Consider the following 24,539-nt stretch of genomic DNA (forward strand, 5'->3'; position numbering starts at 1 on the left):
ACTGTACATTTTGTAAGATTCTTATGTCCTTTTCTCATGAGAGCTCTAGCCTGATTTCCAGATAGGAGAGATTAAAAGAACATGGAAAATACTTTTGTTCAACATATACACTGAAACTTAAATATGGTTTGGACATCATTAAAAATGGTAATGCAAAGATTTCTAATCTGGAATTCTATCCACTTAAATTGATGTCTTGTCAGGTAGAGCTTCCAATATATGTTCATTTAACTAAAAAGTTACAGCATCATAATATATCCCATATAACACCAACTTTGTTAATGCTGATAAGAGGTATGATTTAAAATGAGAAATTGTTTCTATTTACCTTCTGGACATTGACAACTGAATCCACTGATATTGGAAAAGCAGGTACCACCATTTCTGCATGGCTCTTGGCTGCAGTGATCAATCTCTGACTGACATAGTTCTCCAATGTAACCTATATCATGATTCAAATGTTTTAGAAAGTGAAGAGAAATTAAAGTTTTATTACAAAATTTGCCATTATACCATTTAAATAGCAGTAAGTTAGTTTCTTTGAATAATATTACCCAGAGATGAGAAACAGTATTCATGACAATCTCTCAATATTCAAATTTTCATTAAAACATTCAATTAATAAGAATCTGAACTTGGTTCCAGCAACATAGATCAAAATTCAAATATAGTGATACTATCAAATTGTATTTTACCAACAGCAATATTCTGGCTGCATTAGTGTGTATGGGGTTGTGCAACCACAAAGAACTTCAAATAAATTTCAATTTTATTTTGAATTTGCACACAAAAACCTCTAGGGAGACTTTAAACAAGACTAGTCATTCTGAATTATTTGTGCATATGCTGAATGACTGTCATTTGTTCCTACTTCTGAGCCTCAGAGAGGATTGTTTATTTTAAGTGAAAGATGTGGGGACACAATCACCACAGTTGTAAATTCTGCCAAAAACAAGCTCCTCAAAGATTGACAGATTGCAAGTTCAGTGTATGGCGCGTCTACACAGTGAGGCAATGTGCATTATAAGGGTGTGATTTCTAAAATGTGTGCTAAAGTATTGCACATTAATTGGTCTGTGTAGACCCTGCTGGTACGCACTAAAAGTTCCCTAGTGAGCTTTAATCTAGTGTTGTTTGAAACAGTATTACATTAACGTGCATTAGGGAACTTTTAGAATGCACCAGCAGGGTCTCCATGGACCAATTAATTCAGAACACATTAGTGCATGTTACCCCACGGTATTGATATACCTATAATGCCAATTGATTGTTAGCTTGCTTTTTCTCATATGCTGGAAGACCTTATAGTAGGTTCAGAATAATGAACAAACATTGAAATAACAATCTAAGTAATGAAATACTCCAAACTCAAATCCTATCACAAGTACCACACGTTTCTCATTCTATGTTTAAAATTATTTCTTTTGTTTCTACTATTTATCTAGGCATTTGTGTGTAAAGAGAAAAGTACTGCATGTTACACACCTGGTTGTTACCAAGTATGATCCCAATGAAATACTTAAATTTAATTGGTTATATATATATATATCATCTTTGTCAAACTGTACAATTCCCAGTTATGTCAAATGGAATTTTGTGTATTGCTCTAGGGCAATATGTGGTCTTCAGTTTACCACAGACTGGGGGGAGGAAGTGTAGTCTAATGTCTAGAGCATAAGACTGTGAATCAGGAGACTGAGTTCTAATCCCCCTTCTACCACTGACTTGGTGTTTTGACACTAGGCAAGTCACTTAAGCAGTCTTGTGTTTCAGTTTCTCCATCTGTAAAATGCTTGCCCATATCTGTAAAGTGATCTGAGATCTACAGTTGAAAAGTGCTCAGGATTAATCATTGTTATCATATGAGAATAAGTACATATACATATAATAAAATATATTTAAATAATTGAGGTACCAATGGGTCTAAACCAGAACAGCATAGTTAAAGTTCCCTGAACTCTAGGGATGTGGCTATAGAACCAAGTGTGTATTTCACCTTCTACACAGGCATTTCGCTATTCCTGGGAAAAACCAAACCATTATATATTAAGACTCTAGAGAATTTCAAATCCAGATCTGGATTAGAACTTTGTTTATTGGGCCTACCCAGAGCACTAAATGTGAATATCAATGAACTCTGGAGAAGTTTAGATCTGAATCTGTTTCCAGATATGAGCTTCATGATTTGGGCCTCTCTGTAATTTGAGAGTTACATTAGCATTAAGAAGAACAGGAGTACTTGTGGCACCTTAGAGACTAACAAATTTATTAGAGCATAAGCTTTCGTGGACTACAGCCCACTTCTTCGGATGCATATAGAATGGAACATATAATGAGGAGATATATATACACACATACAGAGAGCATAAACAGGTGGGAGTTGTCTTACCAACTCTGAGAGGCCAATTAATTAAGAGAAAAAAAACTTTTGAAGTGATAATCAAGCTAGCCGAGTACAGACAGTGTGATAAGAAGTGTGAGAGTACTTACAAGGGGAGATAGAGTCAATGTTTGTAATGGCTCAGCCATTCCCAGTCCTTATTCAAACCGGAGTTGATTGTGTCTAGTTTGCATATCAATTCTAGCTCTACATTGACTCTATCTCCCCTTGTAAGTACTCTCACACTTCTTATCACACTGTCTGTACTCGGCTAGCTTGATTATCACTTCAAAAGTTTTTTTTCTCTTAATTAATTGGCCTCTCAGAGTTGGTAAGACAACTCCCACCTGTTTATGCTCTCTGTATGTGTGTATATATATCTCCTCATTATATGTTCCATTCTATATGCATCCGAAGAAGTGGGCTGTAGTCCACGAAAGCTTATGCTCTAATAAATTTGTTAGTCTCTAAGGTGCCACAAGTACTCCTGTTCTTCTTTTTGCGGATACAGACTAACACGGCTGTTACTCTGAAACTTGTCATTAGCATTAAGTAGTACAGTCTTATCAAACACAACACACTTTCTTTTCTATTTTTCCTATCACACATTTAAAGATTCTTAAAAAAATGTATATACTCAATCATAAATCTAATTCTTGAACATAGTCAAGGCACCTGAATCCCCCACATATGGGCCGTTCTCTGTCATCTCTCTTTATAATTCTGTTTCTAGGTACAGGTACCAATACCATGCTGAGTAATTTTGGAACTAGCATCAGGAATTCTAATAGGACCTGCTTGGACTGTTTTCCTCATGCAGAAAAGATATTCCTTAGTTACTGATTGAATCATTTTTTATAAAGTGTTTACCATTTAAAAGCCTACTGGGCAGAATTACACCTATTCAACCCTGTTGATGTAATTTTAAGTGTAAGTCAGCATTGAATTTGGCCCAAAGGTGTATAACTGCTAGAATTCTACACCAGATAAGATTTCTAAGATTTCCCTCTTCTCTGTGTTTTCTTTGCATTGTTACATGGTACTGTGAGCCAAATTCTGTTCCTACTTTCTCCAGCATGAATCCAGAATAACTCTGTTGTATCTGCATTAACACCACAACAGGCATCTAGGTTCAACAGAGAAACTAAGGAATCTCCCATAGATGGTCCTTCTAGGTCAGGGCTGGGTTACACAGCAGAGCAGTGAGAGGAAGCTTGCACTGTCAACTGTTTGTTACCATGCCCGTACTGTGGATGACCAGTAGATTTCAGTATCCATGACTGCCAATGGCGATGAGCACTTAATGAACATAACACTTACAAAAAGACAACAAGCACAAGGAACCGCAGAACACTGTTGGCCAAGTAATTTGCTTTCGATATACATATTTTAGTATTTCAAGTTCTCTCTCGTGTTCATAGGATTATTTTTCTGAAGCATAGTGCAATACTGAATATGCTTACTTCATTTTCAGTTATGCCCATCTTCAGAAGTGTAAGTTTGTGAAAATAAAAATTACACTGGAATTCACTGTATGATTGTAAAAACTTTAGTCAAATGAGGGACATGTAATTGCATGGCTCTGCAACTCGCTAAAATAATCAGCTGGATTTGCTCTGACAGTCATAATAACATGGAACAAATCACACCATAAAGATGACATTTTACTGTCTGCTTTATGAAAACAAATATATTCCATCTAATTAACAACTATATTGCATGTATTCCTCTAAAGAAAGAAAATATTCTTTTGGTCTTTAATAGCCAATACTGAGTGCTGCAAATTAACAATTTCCTAAATGAGTCATACTACAAAAAAGCAGCATGTCAGTCAGATACATTTTAAGAATCTTTGTTCCTGTACATTTTGTGCAGTTACAAATCTCTATCATTTTCTTGTAGCAAGGTTATGGCAACATGGTACTTCACAGATACTGTGGGTGCTGAAAGCTTTCAAAAATAAGGAGTGTATAGTATATTCTATTTTTCTTTTCCATTTCTTCTACTAGCTTCTAATATGCAGTGAAGGGAATCTGTTGGAATCTTTTCTAAAAGAAATAACATGAACACCACCAGTTTCTACTTTTCATTTCTTGATATACTGACATATGTTCTAATAGAAAATCTAGTGAACATTAAAATGAAGCAAGCAGTGACAGTCATTCCAATTACTACAAAAACAGTAGGTTTCAGAAAATAAAAGCAGAAATTTTAAAGAAAAAAAAAAACAGAAAAAGCCAAACCCAACACATTTTAATGTCTGAAGAAATAGAGCTAAATTCTTCAATGGCACAAATGAGTCCGACTCCACTGGCTTCAATGGAATTGAACCCACTTACCCTATAGCTGAATTTGCCCCAAAAAGAATGTGTGAGCCTAAGAATGAGAGAGGTGTAAATCCAAGAAAAGAAGCAGAGTGAAACGAAAAATCTTTGAAAACATGAAACAATAACAACAACAAGGCAGGGTAAGAAAAATTAAGTAAGACTGAATTGTCATATTTATGGACCCAGCCTTGGTACTAATGAAATCAATGGCAATGTTCCCACTGACTTTAATAGGAACAGAATTTTGACTTATGATGTTAGAAATGCTCTACAAAAGTGTCTTTTTATCCTTCCCCAACCCCATTTTCAGCCCATTAGAGGCAAATGCAATATAATGCAATACTGCTTTCTGTAAAACGCATGCATACTGTACTCTAAGAGATGTTGAATATCTACAGAACAATCCCATTCATTCAGCAACAGTCCATTTTGGATTACTGTTGTGATGAATCAAAATGACAAACATAGGTGCTGGAACTAGGTGTGTTGGCTTGAAGGGATTTCCATTATATACAGGGTTTACAGTTTGGTTCAATAGCTTTCAGCACCCCTACTATAAAAATTGGTAGGACATCCCTTACGACAAATGAATTTCAAACGCTGATGTATGGTACGAATGTCCCACCTCAGTGGGAGAAGGCAGAATAATCTAGTGGCTAGCGTGCTAGCCTAGGATTTGAGAAACCTGGATTAAGTCCCTGCTCCACCACAACCGGAAGGGCACCATAGCATTAGCGAATTGAACTGAAAATGGATTAAAGTGCATCACAGAGTCTAATATATGATTTTATGGAAGTACGTTTTTATGAAAAATAGGTAAAAATCAAAGTTTAAAATAAAATATATATTCACTCTCATGGGTCAAAATTAATGGATTGGAAATACGTATTTTTTTGTTCAGAAACTGGCATACAAGTCGTTTCTTTACCATAATACATAGAACTTGATGGTTTCATTAAAACTTCTCACGGTTGGGTTAACACTCAGGTTAAGGAAGCAGTAGAAAGTGCTGCTCCTAATATGTATATTTTTAGTCACAGGGGATTTAGAAATAATGGAGACTTGGAAAGTTCTGGGGCTAGATTTTGGCTGTTCAGCCACTGCCCGAAGGTAAAGGGGGAGCAAAGGTGCCTTGCCCCAGTAGGAGTCTTGGGAGACATTAAGGGCCAAATGTTTAAAAGGTGCTTTGGCACCTAAAGATGCAGATAGGCACCTTTGAAAATCACACCAACTCCCATTGATTTCCCACTGATTTTAATGGGAGTTAGGTGTTTGAGAACTTTTGAAAATGCCACTAGGTGCTTATCTGAATCTTTAAGTGACTAAAATCCTTTAAATATCTGGCTCTTGAAAATGACTCAAGAATGTCTGGGGTCTGCAGGCCTCAGGGCTCCTACTACATCTTTTGAAAGGGTATATATTGCATGTGCTACCCCTGTGCTGGCTTAGCTCTTCATGGCTTCAGCCTAGTCTTGTCCTCCCCTTTCTCTATAGGGAGGTTAGCACTGCTGTCTCTGCTAACCTTATGTACGCACTGTACTCAGAGAAGGTTCTTACTTCCTCTCCCAATCCCTGTGCAGAGCAATTAACAATCTGGCTCGTTATATGTATATATTGATTCTGTGGTAAAATAAATACACCTAAGAATACAAATGTTTGTCTTGTTGACACAGATGATATTATAAAGTGACAAAAAACCTAAGAAATGGAGTTTCACTCTCCAACACATGGGCTCAGACTATCAGACAAGCATCATTAAGGGTTGGGCAGAAAACAACAGTGCTATTTGGTGAAAAATTCTGAGGTGGAACAAAATTCAGACCTTCTGAAATTCCTCATGAAAAGAACATGAGAGAGAGCCCCATATCCCTGAATAGCCTGGTGGTCAGGCATTCATCTGGAATGCGGGAGGATCCAGGTCCAAATCCCAGCTCCTGGGCTCAGTGAATCAGTCTCTCTCCCCTCATTTTTACCATAAATTCTGTACTGGACTGGGAAACCTCCAGATGAAATTTTTGACAAAACAAATACATTTCTGGGGAACATTTTGATAAAGTGGCATTTTTTGACCAAAAAAGTTCTGTCAAAAAAATTTCAAAACGGCCCTAGTAGCAATGATCTTTGGGATCTCATGTGAAGATGTGCCATACTTCTTCTGTCACTCCATGGGAGCTACATGCACAATGTCCCTCTTGGCAAAGGAAGATATATTAGCCCTCATGATAATAGCAGAATTCATAAGAGCAAATGTAGCAACTAGTGTGTAGGAAGGGGTAGTGGATTACATGGGGGAAAGTGTTCTATTGGGAAAAAAACATACTGATAATGCAGCAACTCTCACTTTTCCCAAATTCTGGACTAATGTCCTGGGACAATAAAATACTTTTTCATTATATATGATGATCTATCAAGCACGCATCTTTCTCAAATACACCTCTACCCAGATATAATGCTGTCCTCAGGAGCCAAAAAATCTTACTGCATTATAGGTGAAACCGCTTTATATCGAACTTGCTTTGATCCGCCGGAGTGTGCAGCCCCGCCCTCCCGGAGCACTGCTTTACCGCGTTATATCGGAATTTGTGTTATACCGGGTCGCGTTATATTGGGGTAGAGGTGTATAGTCATATGTGGAAGACGATTAGGTCACTTCCATCACAGATTTTTTTTTAAATCCACATATAAGATATTCAATAACATAAGTCATCAAGTATCAGAGGGGTAGCCGTGTTAGTCTGAATCTGTAAAAAGCAACAGAGGGTCCTGTGATACCTTTAAGACTAACAGAATATTGGGAGCATAAGCTTTCGTGGGTAAGAACCTCACTTCCTGCATCTGAAGAAGTGAGGTTCTTACCCACGAAAGCTTATGCTCCCAATACTTCTGTTAGTCTTAAAGGTGCCACAGGACCCTCTGTTGCATAAGTCATCAACATTTCCAAAATCTGTGCCTATCCAGTTTGCCACTTTTTCAATCTTTCACTCACTTCAAAATTTTCACATACTAAATGATGGGTGAAATGGGTTTGATTAAATAAAAATTTACCTAAAACCTTCTCCAAAATTCAGAACCAAAGATACTTTTCTTCGCTCTTTTTTGGGGGGAGGGGGGTGGGGGGGGGCAGGGAAGAGTGGTGATCAGCCAGAGAAAGAATCTATGACATTTGGCTAACTTTATTAAAAAAAAAAAAAAAAAATCAGTTTCTAAACTTCTTAGTTTTGTCTGGGATCAGAAATATCACAAGTAGTATGAAACACACATTATTTGTGAGATTAATGAAACATAGCCCAACTATGGATATAATATATATATATAATAGAATATAACCAGGATATAATAGAAATCTCATATAGAAACTGTCTTGTGAGCTTCGCTATTCAGGATCTCAGTCAAAAAGATTTAGATTAAGGTTAGAGGATTACATTTCAATGGGAAGTTTGACTGGGTGAATGGATGATATGATCAGGCCCAATTTCAGGCAAGTTTTGGGTAAATATATGAATTTTTGGATACTTCTACAAGCCCAGCCACAGCAAATCTCTGAACCTTTCTAGCACAAACCACTACTCAAACAAGTAGTTCCACTTAAGGACTTGGCTCAAGGTTTGAACATCGCTAAAATGTGGGATCCATGGAGCAGAATTTGGATTTTTTTTTGTCTTATAAATAGTTAATTTTTGTTTAAGAATTACTACTAATTGCCATTTACAAAATAAGATCACATGAAAGTAATTTAGTCTAACATTAAATTTTAAATAGGAATTTCCGGCTATTTATATGCTTATGCCTATACAGTGTATAAAATACATTTTCAAGTGTCTTCTCCGAGTTACGGACAATTTTATGGTCAATGAATTCTGAATACATATCATCCACTATGACCTTAACTGTAGGGATTTTTCAAGTCACTCAATTTCTAGTTCAGTTCCAGTCTAATCTTTCTCTTCTTAACTGTCCTTTGCCGTTAATAGAATTTAAAGCATTACTTAACTATATTTACATATCTTACTCATAAAAAAGACAGTTGAATCCGTCTGTATATTTATGAAATATAATGGAGAAGAATATATTTGCACAGGGAGGTCATATCTCATTTCCAGCATGGTTTAAGTATAAATCCAGGTCATTAAATGAAACCCATATGCAAATTAGTTTGGGGCTGCACATAAAAAATAGTTAAACTAAGCAAAGGTAGAGAGAGATTGGAAGTCCAGAGGCATAAAAAGCAGCAGATTTAGTGGAGCTCATTATTAAATATTTGAAATGATTGGACAGATCCTGAGTAGTGGCCAAGGAGATGACGGGTGGGGATGCAAGATAGCTACCTTAAGAAGGGCCAGCTCCAGGGTTTTGGCCACCCCAAGCAGCCAAAAAAAAAGCCAGGATTGCGATCTGCGGCGGACGGTCCTTCGCTCCGAGCGGGAGTGAGGGACCGTCTGCCGAATTGCCACCGAATAACTGGACCTGCCGCCCCTCTCCAGAGTGGCCGCCCCAAGCACCTGCTTGCCAAGATATATCTATCTATCTATCTATCTCAAGGTATATCTTTGTATACCGCAATTTTTGGATTGGTACCCTAGAATAAGTTAGAGTAGTTAGAAGGTTGCTCTAGCTTGAGCTGGCTGCCAACAGCCCATGTTGCCAGTACAAGAGCCTGGGATTAGTGGGGCATACAGATGCCCAGCTCATTTCCCCTACTCTGATTACATAAGAACAGCCATACTAGGTCAGACCAAAGGTTCATCTAGCCCAGTATTCTGTCTCTGACAGTGGCCAATGCCAGGTGCTTCAGAGGGAATGAACAGAACAGATTGCAGGGTGGAGAGTGATGTGGTATACCTGCACTACACCACTGATAGATCCCTTTTCACTGAGACAATTCTTCTATGGCCAACAGTGCTGCTGTAAGCAGGGCCACCGAGAGCAGGTTCGGGCCCCGGTGAAAAATTCTTTTCGGGCCCCCCACAAGGGCGGACGCCGAAGGAAGCCAGGCCCCGGGCCCCCTTTCGGACCGCCGGGCCCCAATAATTTGTACCGGTCCCCCCCCCCCCCGCTCGTCTGCCCTGGCTGTAAGGCCACTTTGAATCATCTATTACTCCTGGTTCAATTTATTGATTATTCCATCTGACTTTCATCACAAGGTTTCAACTATCTTCAGAACTAACTGTTAAGGTCTATATTATGCACATTTGTGGGGCTTGATTCTGCAAGCACTATATGTGTGGAACTTCCATTGATTACAAAAGAAATTTCATGATTAGAGGATTTACAGAATATATTCCATAGTATCAAAAATTTCAATGGATGATCTTTCTGGACTAAATTCTACACTTAGATACTTCTACGCCACAACACTGACTTTAAAATTTAGCCTACATTTTATAAAACTAGACACTTTTAACCACTTCTAATACTAATCTCTCCTTCCCCTCTATTATCTCTTCCTTTTTCAGACAATTCCACTTTCATTCTTCTCAGTATTAAGTGCTCTAAAAATAATCTGATATATCAACAGCCAACAGATCTTTCCTATTTCCTATACTAGAGTTGAAAATGTGTGGTAAAATGTTTATAAGAAGTGAAAATAAACTACTGAATGTTGCTGTTAATTTTATTCCAGTCTGCTTTTTATTAAAACTAATCAAAAGAATTTTGGAAAATGCCTATTGAAGTGGTTTGTCTAAGAACTATGCAATGAACGTAGTGCCTTTGAAATGTCAGACATGAAAGCATTACATTTTCAATCATTCCAATTCTGTAAAAAGGATTTTCCTCCAGCATAGAACAGTAATTACATGAAGTTACCCTCTGGCATTCAACTATGACCATCATATTTAGTTTAATTTTAATTCTAATTAAGATGCCAATATTCATTTGATCCAGTGTTAAAAAACAAATGCTCATAAAGCAATTTCAAAGCAACTTAAAACACATACATTTTGATCATTAGCCAATCCATGAATTACTCAATTAAGCTTTTTTGCCTTTTATAACATTTTTGCAAAATTTTATTTTAAATTAATTGTATAAACAATCCATCAGCTGCACGGTTTGTATAGAAATATCTTCAATTTGACTAGTCTGATAGGCAAAATGTCTACCACTTAAAGTTAGTTACTCAAAAGAGAACAATTTCAAGGATGTACCAAAAAGCAAATAACATGACAGTTTTAGGCTGCAAAGTCTGAGCCCCGATTCTGCAGACTCTTCCAGTTGTGTGTAATTCTTACAACCGTGAGTAGTTTCATTGACTGCGACAATGCTCGCAACAGTAAGACCTACATCTAGTGGTCTTTGTACAGAGCCAGCTCCAGGCACCAGCCGAGCAAGCAGATTCTACGGGGCGGCATTCCGCCCAATCCTAGGGCGGCACGGCCGCTTTTTGTATGTGTGTGTGTGTGTGTGTTTTGTTCGCCAATCCGGCCGCCCTGTAGGGGGCAGCAGCGCGGAGGAGGGGAGCGCCCTACTGGAAGCGGGCTGTGCGCTCCATCTGCCCCAGGCAGTGCCAGGTCTGCAGCAAGCCCAGCAGGGCAGCCCGCGTGCTTCCCTTCCCACTGACTGGAGCGGCGTGGAGCCCTCCCGGCAGGCGGCATGGCGGTCGGGGCTGCGTGGCGAGCGCCCCGCTGAAGCCCTGACCAGCTTCATTCTCTCTCTCCCCACTCTCTCCCCCCGCCCCCCCGCTAGCCGGGGCACGTCTGCAATGCAGGGAGTCCCCCTGCACCCTGGCTCTGGCCGCCCCACAGTTTTTTTTTTTTTTTTTTTTTCTTTTCCTGCTTTGCCGTTCCGGCCACGCTGCAGGGTTTTCTTTATTTTTTTGCTTTGCTGTTCTGACCGCCTTGATTTTTTTTTTTTTGCTTGGGGCAGCAAAAAAGCCAGAGCCGGCCCTGTCTTTGTAGCACTAGCCCCTATGTTCTTGTATCGTCTTCCCCCTTGCTTCTCTTCCTCTTGCTAAAGATATAGAAAGCACTGTATTGCAAAAGATATGCCCAGAATATTAAAAGAGATATATATAATTCAAAGCACCATATAAAACATACCAGTAGGGCAAGTGCAGGTGAAATTTTTCCCATCATGTTTTTGTGTTACATCAGTGCAGGTTCCATTGTTCTGGCAGGGCCTGCTTTGACAGGCGTTAAATTCTTCACAGAAAGCACCCATATATTGATCCTCACAGTCGCAGAAAAACATTGCCTACAAACAAACACAATGTGTCCATTATTACGAGATTTCCGAGCTTATTTCTGAGTTGTTAACTTCATTGAGCAAGGGTTAAAAAACAGCAGCTAGGAACACATCATTGTAAAAAATACATCTCTGTAAAGTTATCCCTTAAAATACTGATCCTGCACCCCTTACTCGGGCAAAACTCATAATTTCAATGGAGTAATGAGATCAGAACGCTGGGATCTGAAACTGGGATCAGAACCTGATATCCAAGCTAGTTATATATAACAGTAGCAAATAAGTCACTGTAAAATTTTCTTCTATAGTGTTCCAGTTAACTGCAAGTGTTATTAATTAATGCCCTAAGACACACTATTAAAGTAAGTAATAAGAAGCTCTACTGAACATAATCAACATCGAGGTAATGGGAGATGCACCCATGTATATAAAGGGCAGAGGGAGGGGCCCAAAGACCTGCCTCAGCAGTTTTGTGTAAAACCTGGGACAGATTCCCTAGGGAAAGTCTCCTCTTCAATTCTGCCAAAGCCCAAGAAGAATCTATGGAACATTAAGATTACTAGCAAATGAACTAAGGAGAAGGAAATAGAGATATGTTTGTATTTTATTGTTTTTTTAGTTGTTTTTGCCTTAGATACATGAACAGCTGTGTCCTACACAGAAAAAAATCATATTAATAATGTGTGGATTTAAAACATTGCAAAACTCTACTCAACAGAAATCAGTAACATTGAAATCTTCTTTAAAAGTTAGTGCACATAGATCAACACTGCATATCTCCAAAAACTGGAATGATTTGTATTTTATTGGGACTGCCAAAAGCCTCTGCTGAGTGAGTGGTCTGCACATACTTTTACATCCTTCAAAATCTGCAGATCACTAGAACTGAATATGCTCCATGTGAATGATGGCAAATCTCCAAACACGGCTGTAGTTTGAACAAAAGCAGAGTGATTTGGCCAAAACCACAATTTATGTTACTACCATAGGACACAGTAATTTACAATGCAAGTTATGCATATACACAGGTATGTAGCCAGCAGAAATCTATCTAAATACCATTTTTGGCAAGTCCATCACCTGATCCTTGTCATAAAATCATAGAACTGGAAGGGAATTTGAGAGGTCTTCTAGTCCAGTCCTCTGCACTCAAGGCAGGACTAAGAATTATTCAGATCATCCCGGACAGGTGTTTGTCTAACCTGCTTTTAAAAATCTCCAGTGATGGAGATTCCACAACCTCCCTGGGAAATTTATTTCAGTGCTTAACCGCCCTAACAGTTAGGAAGTTTTTTTATAATGTACAACCTAAACTTCCCTTGCTGCAATTTAAACACATTGCTTCTTGTCCTATCCTCAGAGGTTAAAGAGAACAATTTTTCTCCCTCCTCCCTGTAACAATCTTTTATGTAGTTGAAAACTGCTATGTCCCCTCTCAGTCTACTCTTCTCCAGACTAAACAAACCCAATTTTTTCAATCTTCCCTCATCAGTCATGTTTTCTAGACCTTTAATAATTTTTGTTGCTCTTCTCTGGACTTTATCCAATTTGTCCATATCTTTCCTAAAATGTGGCACCCAGAACTGGACAAAATACTCCAGCTGAGGCCTAATCAGCCCGGGATAGGGCAGAAGAATTACTTCTCGTGTCTTGCTTACAACAGTCCTGCTAATACATCCCAGAATGATGTTCGCTTTTTTGCACCAGTGTTACACTGTTAACTCACATAGTTAGCTTGTGATCCACAATTACCTCCAGATCCCTTTCTGCAGCACTCCTTCTTCGGCAGTCATTTCCCAGTTTGTATGTGTGCAGCCGATTGTTCCTTCCTAAGTGAGTACTTTGCATTTATCCTTATTGACTTTCACCCTATTTACATCAGACCATTTCTCCAGTTTGACCAGATCATTTTGAATTTTAATCCTATCTTCCAAAGCACTTGCAACTCCTCCCAGCTTGGTGTTGTCCACAAACTTTATAAGTGTACTCTCTATGCCATTATCTAAATCATTGATGAAGATACTGAACAGAACCAGAACCAGAACCAGTCCCTGCAGGATCCCACTCAATATGCCCTTCCCAGCTTGACTGTGAACCATTAATAACTACTCTCTGAGTACAGTTTTCTAACCAGTTATGCATCCACCTTATAGTAGCTTCAACTAGGTTGTATTTCCCTAGTTTGTTAATGAGAAGGTCATGTGGGACATTATCAAAAGCCTTACTAAAGTCAAGATATACTACATCTACTATCCCTCCTATCCACAAATCTTTTTACCCTGGCAAAGAAAGGTATTAGGTTGGTTTGACACAATTTGTTCTTGACAAATCCATGCTGACTGTTACTTATCACCTTATTTTCTACTGTGTGTCTGCAGATTGCTTAATTATTTGCTCCATTATCCTTTGGATACTGAAGGTAAGTTGATGGTCTGTAATTCCCCAGGTTGTCCTTATTCCTCTTTTTATAGTTTGTAGAGCCCTGCGCAGATACAAAATTTATATCCACGGATGTGGATATCCACAGATATAAAGCAGATATCCGTAGTGCTGCAGGGATCTACCAGGAACTGCAGCGGTGAAAGCAGCAGCATGTCAGGCCGCCACTCATTGGCAGGAGCCAGCACCCAGCCCAGGCAGCCCCTCCGGCATGGCTGTACTGCCCCCAGTCCTGCCCAGTGGGGTGGGCACCAGGCTCACCAACAGCTGCCCATGGTTGCCCTAGTGTGTGTAAGTTGCTTGCACGCTCCCGGGCAGGAGTTTGCTGGGCTCTGGCTCCTGCGAGTGGCAGCCCGACATGCTGCTGCTTTCACCGCTGTGGTTCCTAGTAGAGCCCTGCAGCTCCGCAGATATCTGCTTTATATCCACAAATATAGATGTCACAGGACTCCGCGGATATCTGCTTTATATCCACAGATGGCCAGCATACCGTGGCTGGCAGGGATCCCACAAAAGCGGTCAAACAAAAACAAAAACAAAAACAAAACTTAAAGTGACACCGATCACTATTGGCATATGGAATGTGCACACGTTACTGGACAACGTCACGGCAGACAGACCGGAGAGAATAACAGCACTTGTCGCTAGAGAGCTCGCATGCTACAACATTGACATTGCAGCCCTTAGTGAAACTCGCCTTGCTAATGAAGGACAGCTGTCTGAGTCAGGCGGTGGCTATACATTCTTCTGGAGGGGCCACAGCAGTGATGAGCGTCGCGAATCTGGAGTAAGCTTCGCCATCAAGAATCATCTTGTTCGGAAACGTGCCAGTTCCCCCAAGGGTATGAATGACCGGCTCATGACAATGCAGCTTCCGCTTCAAAAAGGAAAACAAGCTACTTTGATCAGCGCATATGCTCCTACAATGACCAACCCAGAGGATGTGAAGGATAAATTCTACGAAGAACTCTGATGGTACTGTGCTCCTTACAGAGAAGACGTGGATTCTCCAGAGATGGGCTGAACACTTTGAAGCAATTCTCAATCGCCCCTCAGTCATCAGTGATGAGGCCATTGACAAGATGCCCCAGGTTGCAGTCAATGACTCCATGGATGCTTCACCAGAAGAGGACGAAGTGAAGAAAGCTATCAACCAGCTGTCAAGTGGCAAAGCCCCAAGGTCAGATGCCATACCAGCAGAGGTGTACAAAGTTGGTGGACCCATGCTGCTATGGAAACTCATTGAGCTGTTTCAGTCCTTCTGGAAGCAGGGAACTATTCCACAAGAATTTAGAGATGTGTCCATCTTGCACCTCTATAAGAGGAAGGGCAATCGCCAGGTATGCGACAATCACCGTGGAATCTCGCTGCTTTCTACAGCGGGGCAAGTTCTTGCACGAGTTCAGTTGAACCGATTGATCACTCACTTGGAGAAGGGCTTACTACCAGAATCACAGTGTGGCTTCCGCAAGGTATGTGGGACTATTGACATGATCTTCGCTGTGCATCAACTACAGGAGAAATGTCAAGAGCAGAATCGTGAACTCTACACAACTTTTGTGGACCTCACGAAAGCATTTGACTCTGTCAGTCGCCAGGGCCTGTGGAGGATCGTGTCAAAATTTGGCTGTCCAGACAGATTTATACGAATGGTACGTCAATTTCATCATGGTATGACGACTCGTGTCCTGGATGACGGTGAAACATCTGAAGCCTTTCCAGCCACCAACAGCGTCAAGCAAGGGTGTGTTTTAGCACCCACTTTGTTCAGCATGATATTCTCTGCCACTCTGACTGATGCCTTTCAACACTGCACTGAAGGGGTAGGCCTGAAGTATAGAACTGATGGGAAACTATTCAATCTGAGGAAACTACGTGCCATCACCAAGGTGAAGGAAACTGTACTTCAAGACTTTCTCTTTGCCGATGATTGTGCTCTGAATGCTAGTACAGAGCCAGAAATGCAAGCCAGTATGGACAAGTTTTCAACTGCATGCAACAACTTTGGTCTCACCATTAACATCAAGACGACTGAGGTCATGCACCAGCCAGCTCCCCACGCTTCGTACTCAGAACCGTCCATCACTGTAAATGGACAGAGACTTCAGACAGTGGACCACTTCATGTACCTGGGCAGTACCCTTTCCCGAGCAGTGTCAGTCAATGATGAAGTAAACTGCAGAATTGCTAAAGCCCGCTCTGCATTTGGCCGATTGCGCTCCAACGTTTGGGAACATCGAGGGATCAGCCTACCAACGAAGCTGACCGTCTACTGAGCAGTGGTGCTTCCAACTCTGCTGTATGCCTGCGAACCATGGACTGTCTATCGGAGTCATGCACGAAGGCTCAATTACTTCCATATTTCCTGTCTGCGAAAGCTTTTAAAAAATCAGATGGCAGGACAAAGTGCCCGATACTGATGTCCTTACTAGAGCCAGTCTGCCATCAGTTCACACATTGCTGATGAGAGCCCAGACCAGGTGGGCCGGACATGTCGTGAGAATGTCAGACGAACACATTCCTAAACAGCTCTTCTACGGAGAACTCACTCAGGGAAAGTGCTCCCATAGAGGACAAAAGAAGCGGTTCAAGGACACGCTGAAGACCTCTTTGAAGTCCTTCGAGAACACCACCACCACATGGGAAACCTTCGTACTGAACTGTCCAGCATGGCGCAGCCTCATTCACACAGGCAGTAATACCTTTGAGGCGAGGCATATTTCTGAGGCTGAAAAAAAGCGTGAGCTGCGCAAGTACAGAGCTGCTCGTACATCATCGACAGTGCCATTACATGTCTGCCCGACGTGTGACAGGATGTTCCACGCCCGAATCGGACTGATCAGTCACCTTCGGACGCACAGAGCCCGGTCATCGAAAGAATGAGTTGTTGAGGTCTTCATCGATAACTATGAACGAACATCATCAGTGTGGTAGTTACGAGAAACTAGGTAGTGCCTCTAGAAAGTCTGCATCCGTGAGCTTTATTCTCTTTTCTTTCTTTGTTTCATTTTCCCTTTTATTTATTTAGAATAAATAAACTATGTTAATATAATATTGCAGGTGCAATATGAACTTGGTCATGTTGCACATCATGGACTATGTCCATTTCCTGTTTTCCTTTCAAAGGGCCAAATCCTGGGTTATATCTGAGGAGGAACTGTTTGCATTGCAGTCACCCAATCTTGGGGCCAAGTGCAAAGTGTTGCTGGTTAGAGCAACCTGAAGAAAATCTGAACATTTCCATGTACAATATGTCTAGGAAATATATAACCAGGAATCTCCACTAGGTCTCTAGAAATGAAAACATAACATATTTCAGGAAACAACCACCTACTGTAAATGTAATCTCATATATAGCTTCATAGAGTTTAAGGCCAGAATAGACCAGCAGATCATCTAGTCTGACTTCCTGTATATAACAGGCCATTAAATTTATAGTTTCCTGACTTATGGTTGACTAAAGCATAGCTTGTGTTGAGACACAGGTATCTCTGTAATAGTTGAAAATTGACCACTGTTTAGCAGAACTGCAGATCTGAGACTCCCTCCCAAACCCAGAGCTGAGTCCACAGATAGAAATAAAACAATAATCTAGTATATAGCTTGCTGCCCAGATTGCACACAGAATATTTTGAGACCATGCTTTTCAAAAGGGCAGATTCAAGAATGACGGTCCTGACTTTTTTGCAGGGCCGGCTCCAGGGTATTGGCCACCCCAAGCAGCCAAAAAAAAAAAAAAAAAAGCCGCGATCACAATCTGCGGCAGAAGGTCCTTCACTCCGAGCCGGAGTGAGGGACCGTCCGCTGAATTGCCGCCAAATAGCTGGACGTGCCGCCCCTCTCCGGAGTGGCCGCCCCAAGCACCTGCTTGACAAGCTGGAGCCGGCCCTGCTCTTTTGTCATTTAGGCTGATGTAAATCTGTTGACTTCAATAGTGTTACACCAGTTATACATCAGCGTAAGAGGGGAGAAGCAGAGCTGACATATATAAATGATATTCATATTCATTCCTGAAACTCACATGGCCTTCTAACCATTCTTGAAGTGTTTACAAGTGTTTCCTTTCATGTCAATAGCCTATTCGGAAAGCTATACATTAGCTATCAGCTTTGCCTTTTTCTTGGTAGACAGGTGATCATTTAAGCAACCAGTCTTTGATACAGTAGAAGATTTGTACAATAGCTATTTGTTGTCCTTGAAACTGCAGATTCTTTTTATGCCGTTGTTCAAATCTCCCTAATAGCTTTTAAATTACCTTCTAACCCAATAAGATGTTTACATAAACCAGGAACTAAAAATATTTAATGTGTTTTGTGCACTGTGGCTGTTTAGTCTCTGACTCTATACATAAACACCTATGACACACTGCTGTAAAAGGCTATTTTATTTAGCAAATATAATTCAATTGTTTTCAAAATCTTTTCTGCAGCAGCATCTCATATATTTAATCTATCTAGTCATTTCTAAGGGGCCTGTTACTGGGGTACCTAGATACCATCTAAGAGGATTAATTAACAGAACACTTAGAATATGTAAAGCACTGTACACACATGGTTAGTATTATTCATACTCTCAATAAATATTTAATTTGAATTTTGATTTTCAGGCAATAGGTTAATAATTACAGCTACAAATTATTATAAATAATTCAACAATTATTTTTGGCCCAAATTACCACCATCCTGTGCCATATAATTGGCTACCAAATCTTTCCCTCAGGTCTTGTCTACATCACCTGCTGGATTGACGGGTGGCAATCAATCTAGTAGGGGTCGATTTATCGTGTCTAGTCTAGACACGATAAATCGACCACTGAGCACCCTCCTGTTGACTCCTGTACTCCACCAGAGCGAGAGGCACAGGCGGAGTCGACGGGAGAGCGTCAGCCGTCGACTCACCACAGTGAAGACACCACGGTAAATAGATCTATGTACATCGATTTCTACTACGTTATTCACGAAGTTGCGTAACTTAGATCGATCCCCCCTCCCCCAGTGTAGACCAGACCTCATTCTAGTTCAAAAGTCCCCTCTAATTATTGAAAACTTTCTAGGGATTTGCTTCAGTCTACTATTTTGATCACATTTCCCTCCTGTTTCCCTACCCATTAGTTCCACTCCAATTTTGGTTTCATATATTACTTGGCCTGTACTCACCAGTTAGAGCTGTCTCATTTCGTACTGCCCCACATATCTGGAAATCTCCAGATGATTGTAATCCAAACCACTCAGATATTTCTCTTTCAATCTTGCCTTAAAACCTCCTTTCCCCTCTCCCTAGCCTCTTGAGCTAACACTACAATTCTAAACATTTTTGATTGCATATCAAACAGTAATGATGTCACAAAATACAATATTGGCTTAGCCTTTTAACAGATTCATAGATTTTGACACCAGAAGGGACTATTATGATCCTTTAGTCCAGGGGTCGGCAACCTTTCAGAAGTAGTGTGCCGAATCTTCATTTATTCACTCTAATTTAAGGTTTCGCGTGCCAGTAATACATTTTAACGTTTTTAGGTCTCTTTCTATAAGTCTGTAATATATAACTAAACTATTGTTGTATGTAAAGTAAATAAGGTTTTAAAAATGTTTAAGAAGCTTCATTAAAAATTAAAATGCAGAGCCCCCCAGATCGGTGGCCAGGACCCAGGCAGTGTGAGTGCCACTGAAAATCAGCTCATGTGCGGCCTTCGGCACGTGTGCCATAGCTTGCCTACCCCTGCTCTAGTCTGAGCTCCTGCATAACACAGGTCTAAGAACCTCACCCAATAATTTTTGCATCAAACCCATAATTTCTATTTGAGCTATATGATAACATCTATTGAACTGTCTACAAATAAACTAGAAAGACAAAGTGGTTGAGGTAATATTTTTTATTGGCCCAGCTTCTGGTTGGTGAGAGACATAAGAAGTTGGTCCAATAGAAGATATTACCTCAACCACTTCACCTCTCTAATATTCTGGGACTCACACAGCTACAACACTGCATAGAAATAAACTACCTTCTGAAGTATTTAAGTAACTGTTATCGTTCTCTACACTTAATGAGAAATTAAGGTGAATGTAATGGCAACAGAAGCACAGATGCTGTGGATAAAAGCTATGGTTAATACCACACTATACTTTTCATTCCATGCTTAAATACAGATTATCTGTAAACTAAAATACATCCAAACATCTGATGTAATGGTACCATGTCGTTAGCTTCTCTGATTAGTGAAGAAAAATAAATAGTATAAAATTAGTGTTTTAATTAATGTTTTCATTAGTGATACTGTTTCTTTAATGTTAACCTCTAAGGATACTGGGAAAGCACAAGTCTTTTGAAGACTGTTTCATTTAAATATAAAATGTACATACCCTTCTTTTTTATCTTCTTCAGTGAATTTAGTGCTTTTGAAAAATGCCAAATTTGACAAGCATGGAAAGTGAAATCTTCTGTTTATACACAGAACAAGTACACAGATGCAGTGGACTATATGGATACTTATCAATATCTCTCATTCCAGACCTGAAGAAGCTACATCTCAGGGCAAAGGGACTGTCCTCCCTGCTGTGACTGCCAAACAGCAAAGGTGCCAATTTGCCCTCGACAGAAGTTTAGTAGTGATTAAGGGTAACATTTTCAAAAGCATCTGAAGTGAATTTGGGGTCTAAATCTCATTTAAAAAGTGATTTAGGCATTCAGGAAACTAAATCCCATTGACCTTTAATAAGAGTTATGCCCCAGTGCCGAAGTCACTTTTGAAAGTGTTTTTGTGATGTGGGCTCTACGCCATGAATTACCAACTTATTTTTACACAGACCATCAAACATCTATCATACGTCACAATGTTTTCACTTCCAACCTGAGCTTTACTTGAAAAGTCAAGGTATAAAGGAAAGGCTTTGCATTCCAATATCAATCCCCCCAGCAAACTGCTTTGCCAGAGGTTAGACCTATTCAAGACTCAAGGACTCACCTTAACAGGTAAATGTATTCATCATTTCTAAATTACAAGGCGTTTCAAACGTTGCTGACTAAACTAGTACTGCTTTGTGGACTCTGGAGGTTTGGGAAGGCTGCTTTCCCACTGCTTTTGCCACTCATCTTACATATGAAGCCAATACTTTGCCAACTTTTATAAAAGCCGAATTCGCTGATCCTAATTTAGGCCATTAGAAGTCAATGGCCTGAGGTCATTTTCAATTTCACTTTCAGTGGTTTTTGCAGGTATATTTTGTTAACATTTATGCATGTGCACATTATTGTAGGAAGATCTGGTAGCACCACCTATTAAGGTTGTTTAACACTTCATCATCATAAAACCTCCTTTTCAGTCGATTATAACTTTGTCAAATGTTATCAATTTTGGGCTGAAATCCATATTGCATGTCTTCCTCAGGAAAAATTCGGCCAGAATGGTTTAGCCAGTTCATTATCCAGTCATTCTCTGCTTACATATGGTTCTCACACATTTAACTCATAAAAATACACAAAAGCCTGGTAGCTTTTCTACCAAACTACAGGAATTTTATAGTGTGGGTTTCAACTTTGTTTGAAGTGTTGCTAATCTAAGAATCCTGAAAATCTAAAAAATTATTGTTCTAGAGCAGTCTACACAAAAAGAAATGGAACCCACAACGCAATCATCCAGATGGACTATCCTCTCTCTTTTGGAAAAACAACTATTTCTCAGAAACAGGGGATAAAACATCTCAGAAAAGTTGCAATTCTAGATAAACTCCAGGTTATGCTTAAGTGCTTTCCTGAAATTGAGCCAATATTTGTATAATGGTAGCGTTTGTGTTATGGGGAGGCAATGTGGCCTAGTGGACAGAGCATTGGCCTGGGACTGGGTTCTATTCCTGGCTCTGCCATTGGATTATTGGGGTGACCATGGGCAAATCATTTCCTCTCTATGCTTCAGTTTCCTCATACGTAAAATGATAATGATACTGACCTTTATAAAGTGCTTTGAGAAGCACTATTTATGAGCTAGGTATTATTATTAATGATTATTATTATTAGTGCCCAAACATCCCAATTAGAACTGTAACCCCATTGAGCGAGGCTTGAAGTGATTTCCATTATATACAGGGCTTACAGTGTGGTTAAATGGCTCTCAGCATCCCACTATAACAATTTTTCCAGCACCCCAGCATGTATGCAATGAAGATATGAATTGACCTAACGTTTGTCTTGGTCTGTACACACCCTTAAACAATACCCCATTCAATTTAACTCTGAATCCTGCTGCCACTGCAAGTAAGGGTGGGGCCACAGCACAGGCAGAGCCATAGAGGCACCAGATTGCCTTAATTCAGCCCTGCATGGCTGATTATACTGTGGAAAGGAAAGTACATAACAATACAACACAGGACAGCGCTCTGCAGAATAGAAGCAGCAAATTGTGATTTAGAGACGTATCATGTTATCAGTTTTAAGCAGAACACCACACTGAAGTAAATGAGGAGTTCTGCTTATAGCCAATGATATTACAACAGCCTTGAGAATGGTGTTGCTTAGGTAGAAGAGGGCCTCGGGCACAGAGTTTAAATTAGGACCCAGATGTCAACTTCCACAGTCTGGAGATGCTTGCATCTGGAGTTTTGATTCAACTTATTATAGAGATTGGTGTCAGTGATGAAGTTTGCATCAGAATCCAGTGCAAACTTCACCAAAGTTCAGGGTGTTCAAATACATATCTAAACTGACCAAAGTACAGCACAGATCTCAGTTATAAAAGATGTGAGCAGTAATTTATTTAGAAAAAGCATAATGGAAAAAATTAAAATACTAATGAAAATCATGTTTTTCCTCCCTCCTGTCCCCCCAACTAAACACGGAGATCTACTATCTCATATGCACAGAGTACTAATCAGTATGTTATATAGGTACTGGAGTAAGAGAGGCATAAAATTCAAAAGTGTTTTAGTCACTAATGTTAACAAAATGGACAGTTAAAAAGCTAAGGATAATGATGATGATGTCAGAAGATATGTAGTAGCAATTTACCATAAAATATAGTAACAAAAGGTTTTTTTGAAATTTTGACAACAGAAAGTGTTGCAACACTTCCAACTCAAATTTCTAATGATAAATAACAGTTTGGGGGTTCACAGAAGTTATTCTGCAGAGATGATTAGGTGTCATTATTTGCTATTAGATAAGTCATCTTCATTTTTCCCAAATCATGGTGTTATATATTTTTCCTGTGTAGGTGACGTGCTCATTATTTGAGTACAAAAGCAACACAAAGGGAAGGAGAAATTACACACTGTCATAATCCTAAACAAAATAGTATCTAAACAATTCAAACCAAATAATGTAATTTATATACAATTCTTCTGTGTATTTTAGTTAATTATAATATGGAGTGTAAATCTATAACAGTATACATATAGATTGGGTAGCAATTAAATTGAAATCAAACCAATTTCTTATTAGCAAATCCAAAATATAAATTCTCTGCTATTTTCTAGTGATATACTGTACCTACAGCCAAAACAAGCTAAGAGTACTACTGGAAATAAATAAGAGGAATAATCATTGTACCAGATGCTGGATTTCTGATATTTTTACAAGCAAGAGAGATTATAAAAACTACATTGAGACAGATAATTCATTCTGCATTCTTAATTATAGTAGATTTATCCTTAACAAAGATGTTCAGACCTAATCTGATGCCTGCCTCTCCCTTGCTCAAAAAGGCTTAATATTTGTTCAAATTTTTGGCTAATTACTATAATTTATGGACCAAATATTACTCTGATTTAGACTAGTGTAAATCTGGAGTAACTCCACTGAAGTCATTGATTTACACCAATGTAAATGAAAGCCTCTATCTAAAATACTTCAGCTTTCATTATGAAACAAAGCTTTGTTTGTGAAGACTGCCATCAGAAGGTACATCAGTATTTTATTGCATCTGAATACATTCAGACAGACTAAAACAGCAGCATCAGGAGAAATGTGGCCTTCCTGTCATTTATCTTAATGAAATCCTATTTGTGATTACTTAAATGCTAATAGTGGTAATTGCTTCAGTGCTAAATGACATACTGACTAATGTCCAGAAAATATGCTGTTCTAGTATTGCCTCTGAATAGAGCTGGTATCATACAGACCTCATTCAGAGAAAACACACCAGAACGTTTGCGTGTTTCAGAAGGAATTAAATAACTTTAACAGCTAGGTCAGCTGTGTCTAGTTTTGATAGCTTTTAC

The 24,539-nt window shown here is 39.5% G+C and overlaps 1 protein-coding gene across 1 annotated transcript in view; it reads right to left on the reverse strand.

Moving 5' to 3' along the window:
• The window catches only part of DNER (delta/notch like EGF repeat containing), a 292,283-nt gene that overhangs the window by 70,470 nt on the left and 197,274 nt on the right, over positions 1-24,539 (reverse strand). Inside the window, exons 6-7 of the mRNA XM_054040696.1 lie at positions 11,745-11,898; positions 329-442 (exon numbers count right to left, since the gene is read on the reverse strand). Of these exons, the coding sequence (XP_053896671.1) occupies positions 329-442; positions 11,745-11,898 (268 nt within the window). The remainder of the gene's footprint in view (positions 1-328; positions 443-11,744; positions 11,899-24,539) is intronic.

Source organism: Malaclemys terrapin, chromosome 9 (genome assembly GCF_027887155.1).
Source record: "Malaclemys terrapin pileata isolate rMalTer1 chromosome 9, rMalTer1.hap1, whole genome shotgun sequence".
NCBI lineage: Eukaryota > Metazoa > Chordata > Testudines > Emydidae > Malaclemys > Malaclemys terrapin.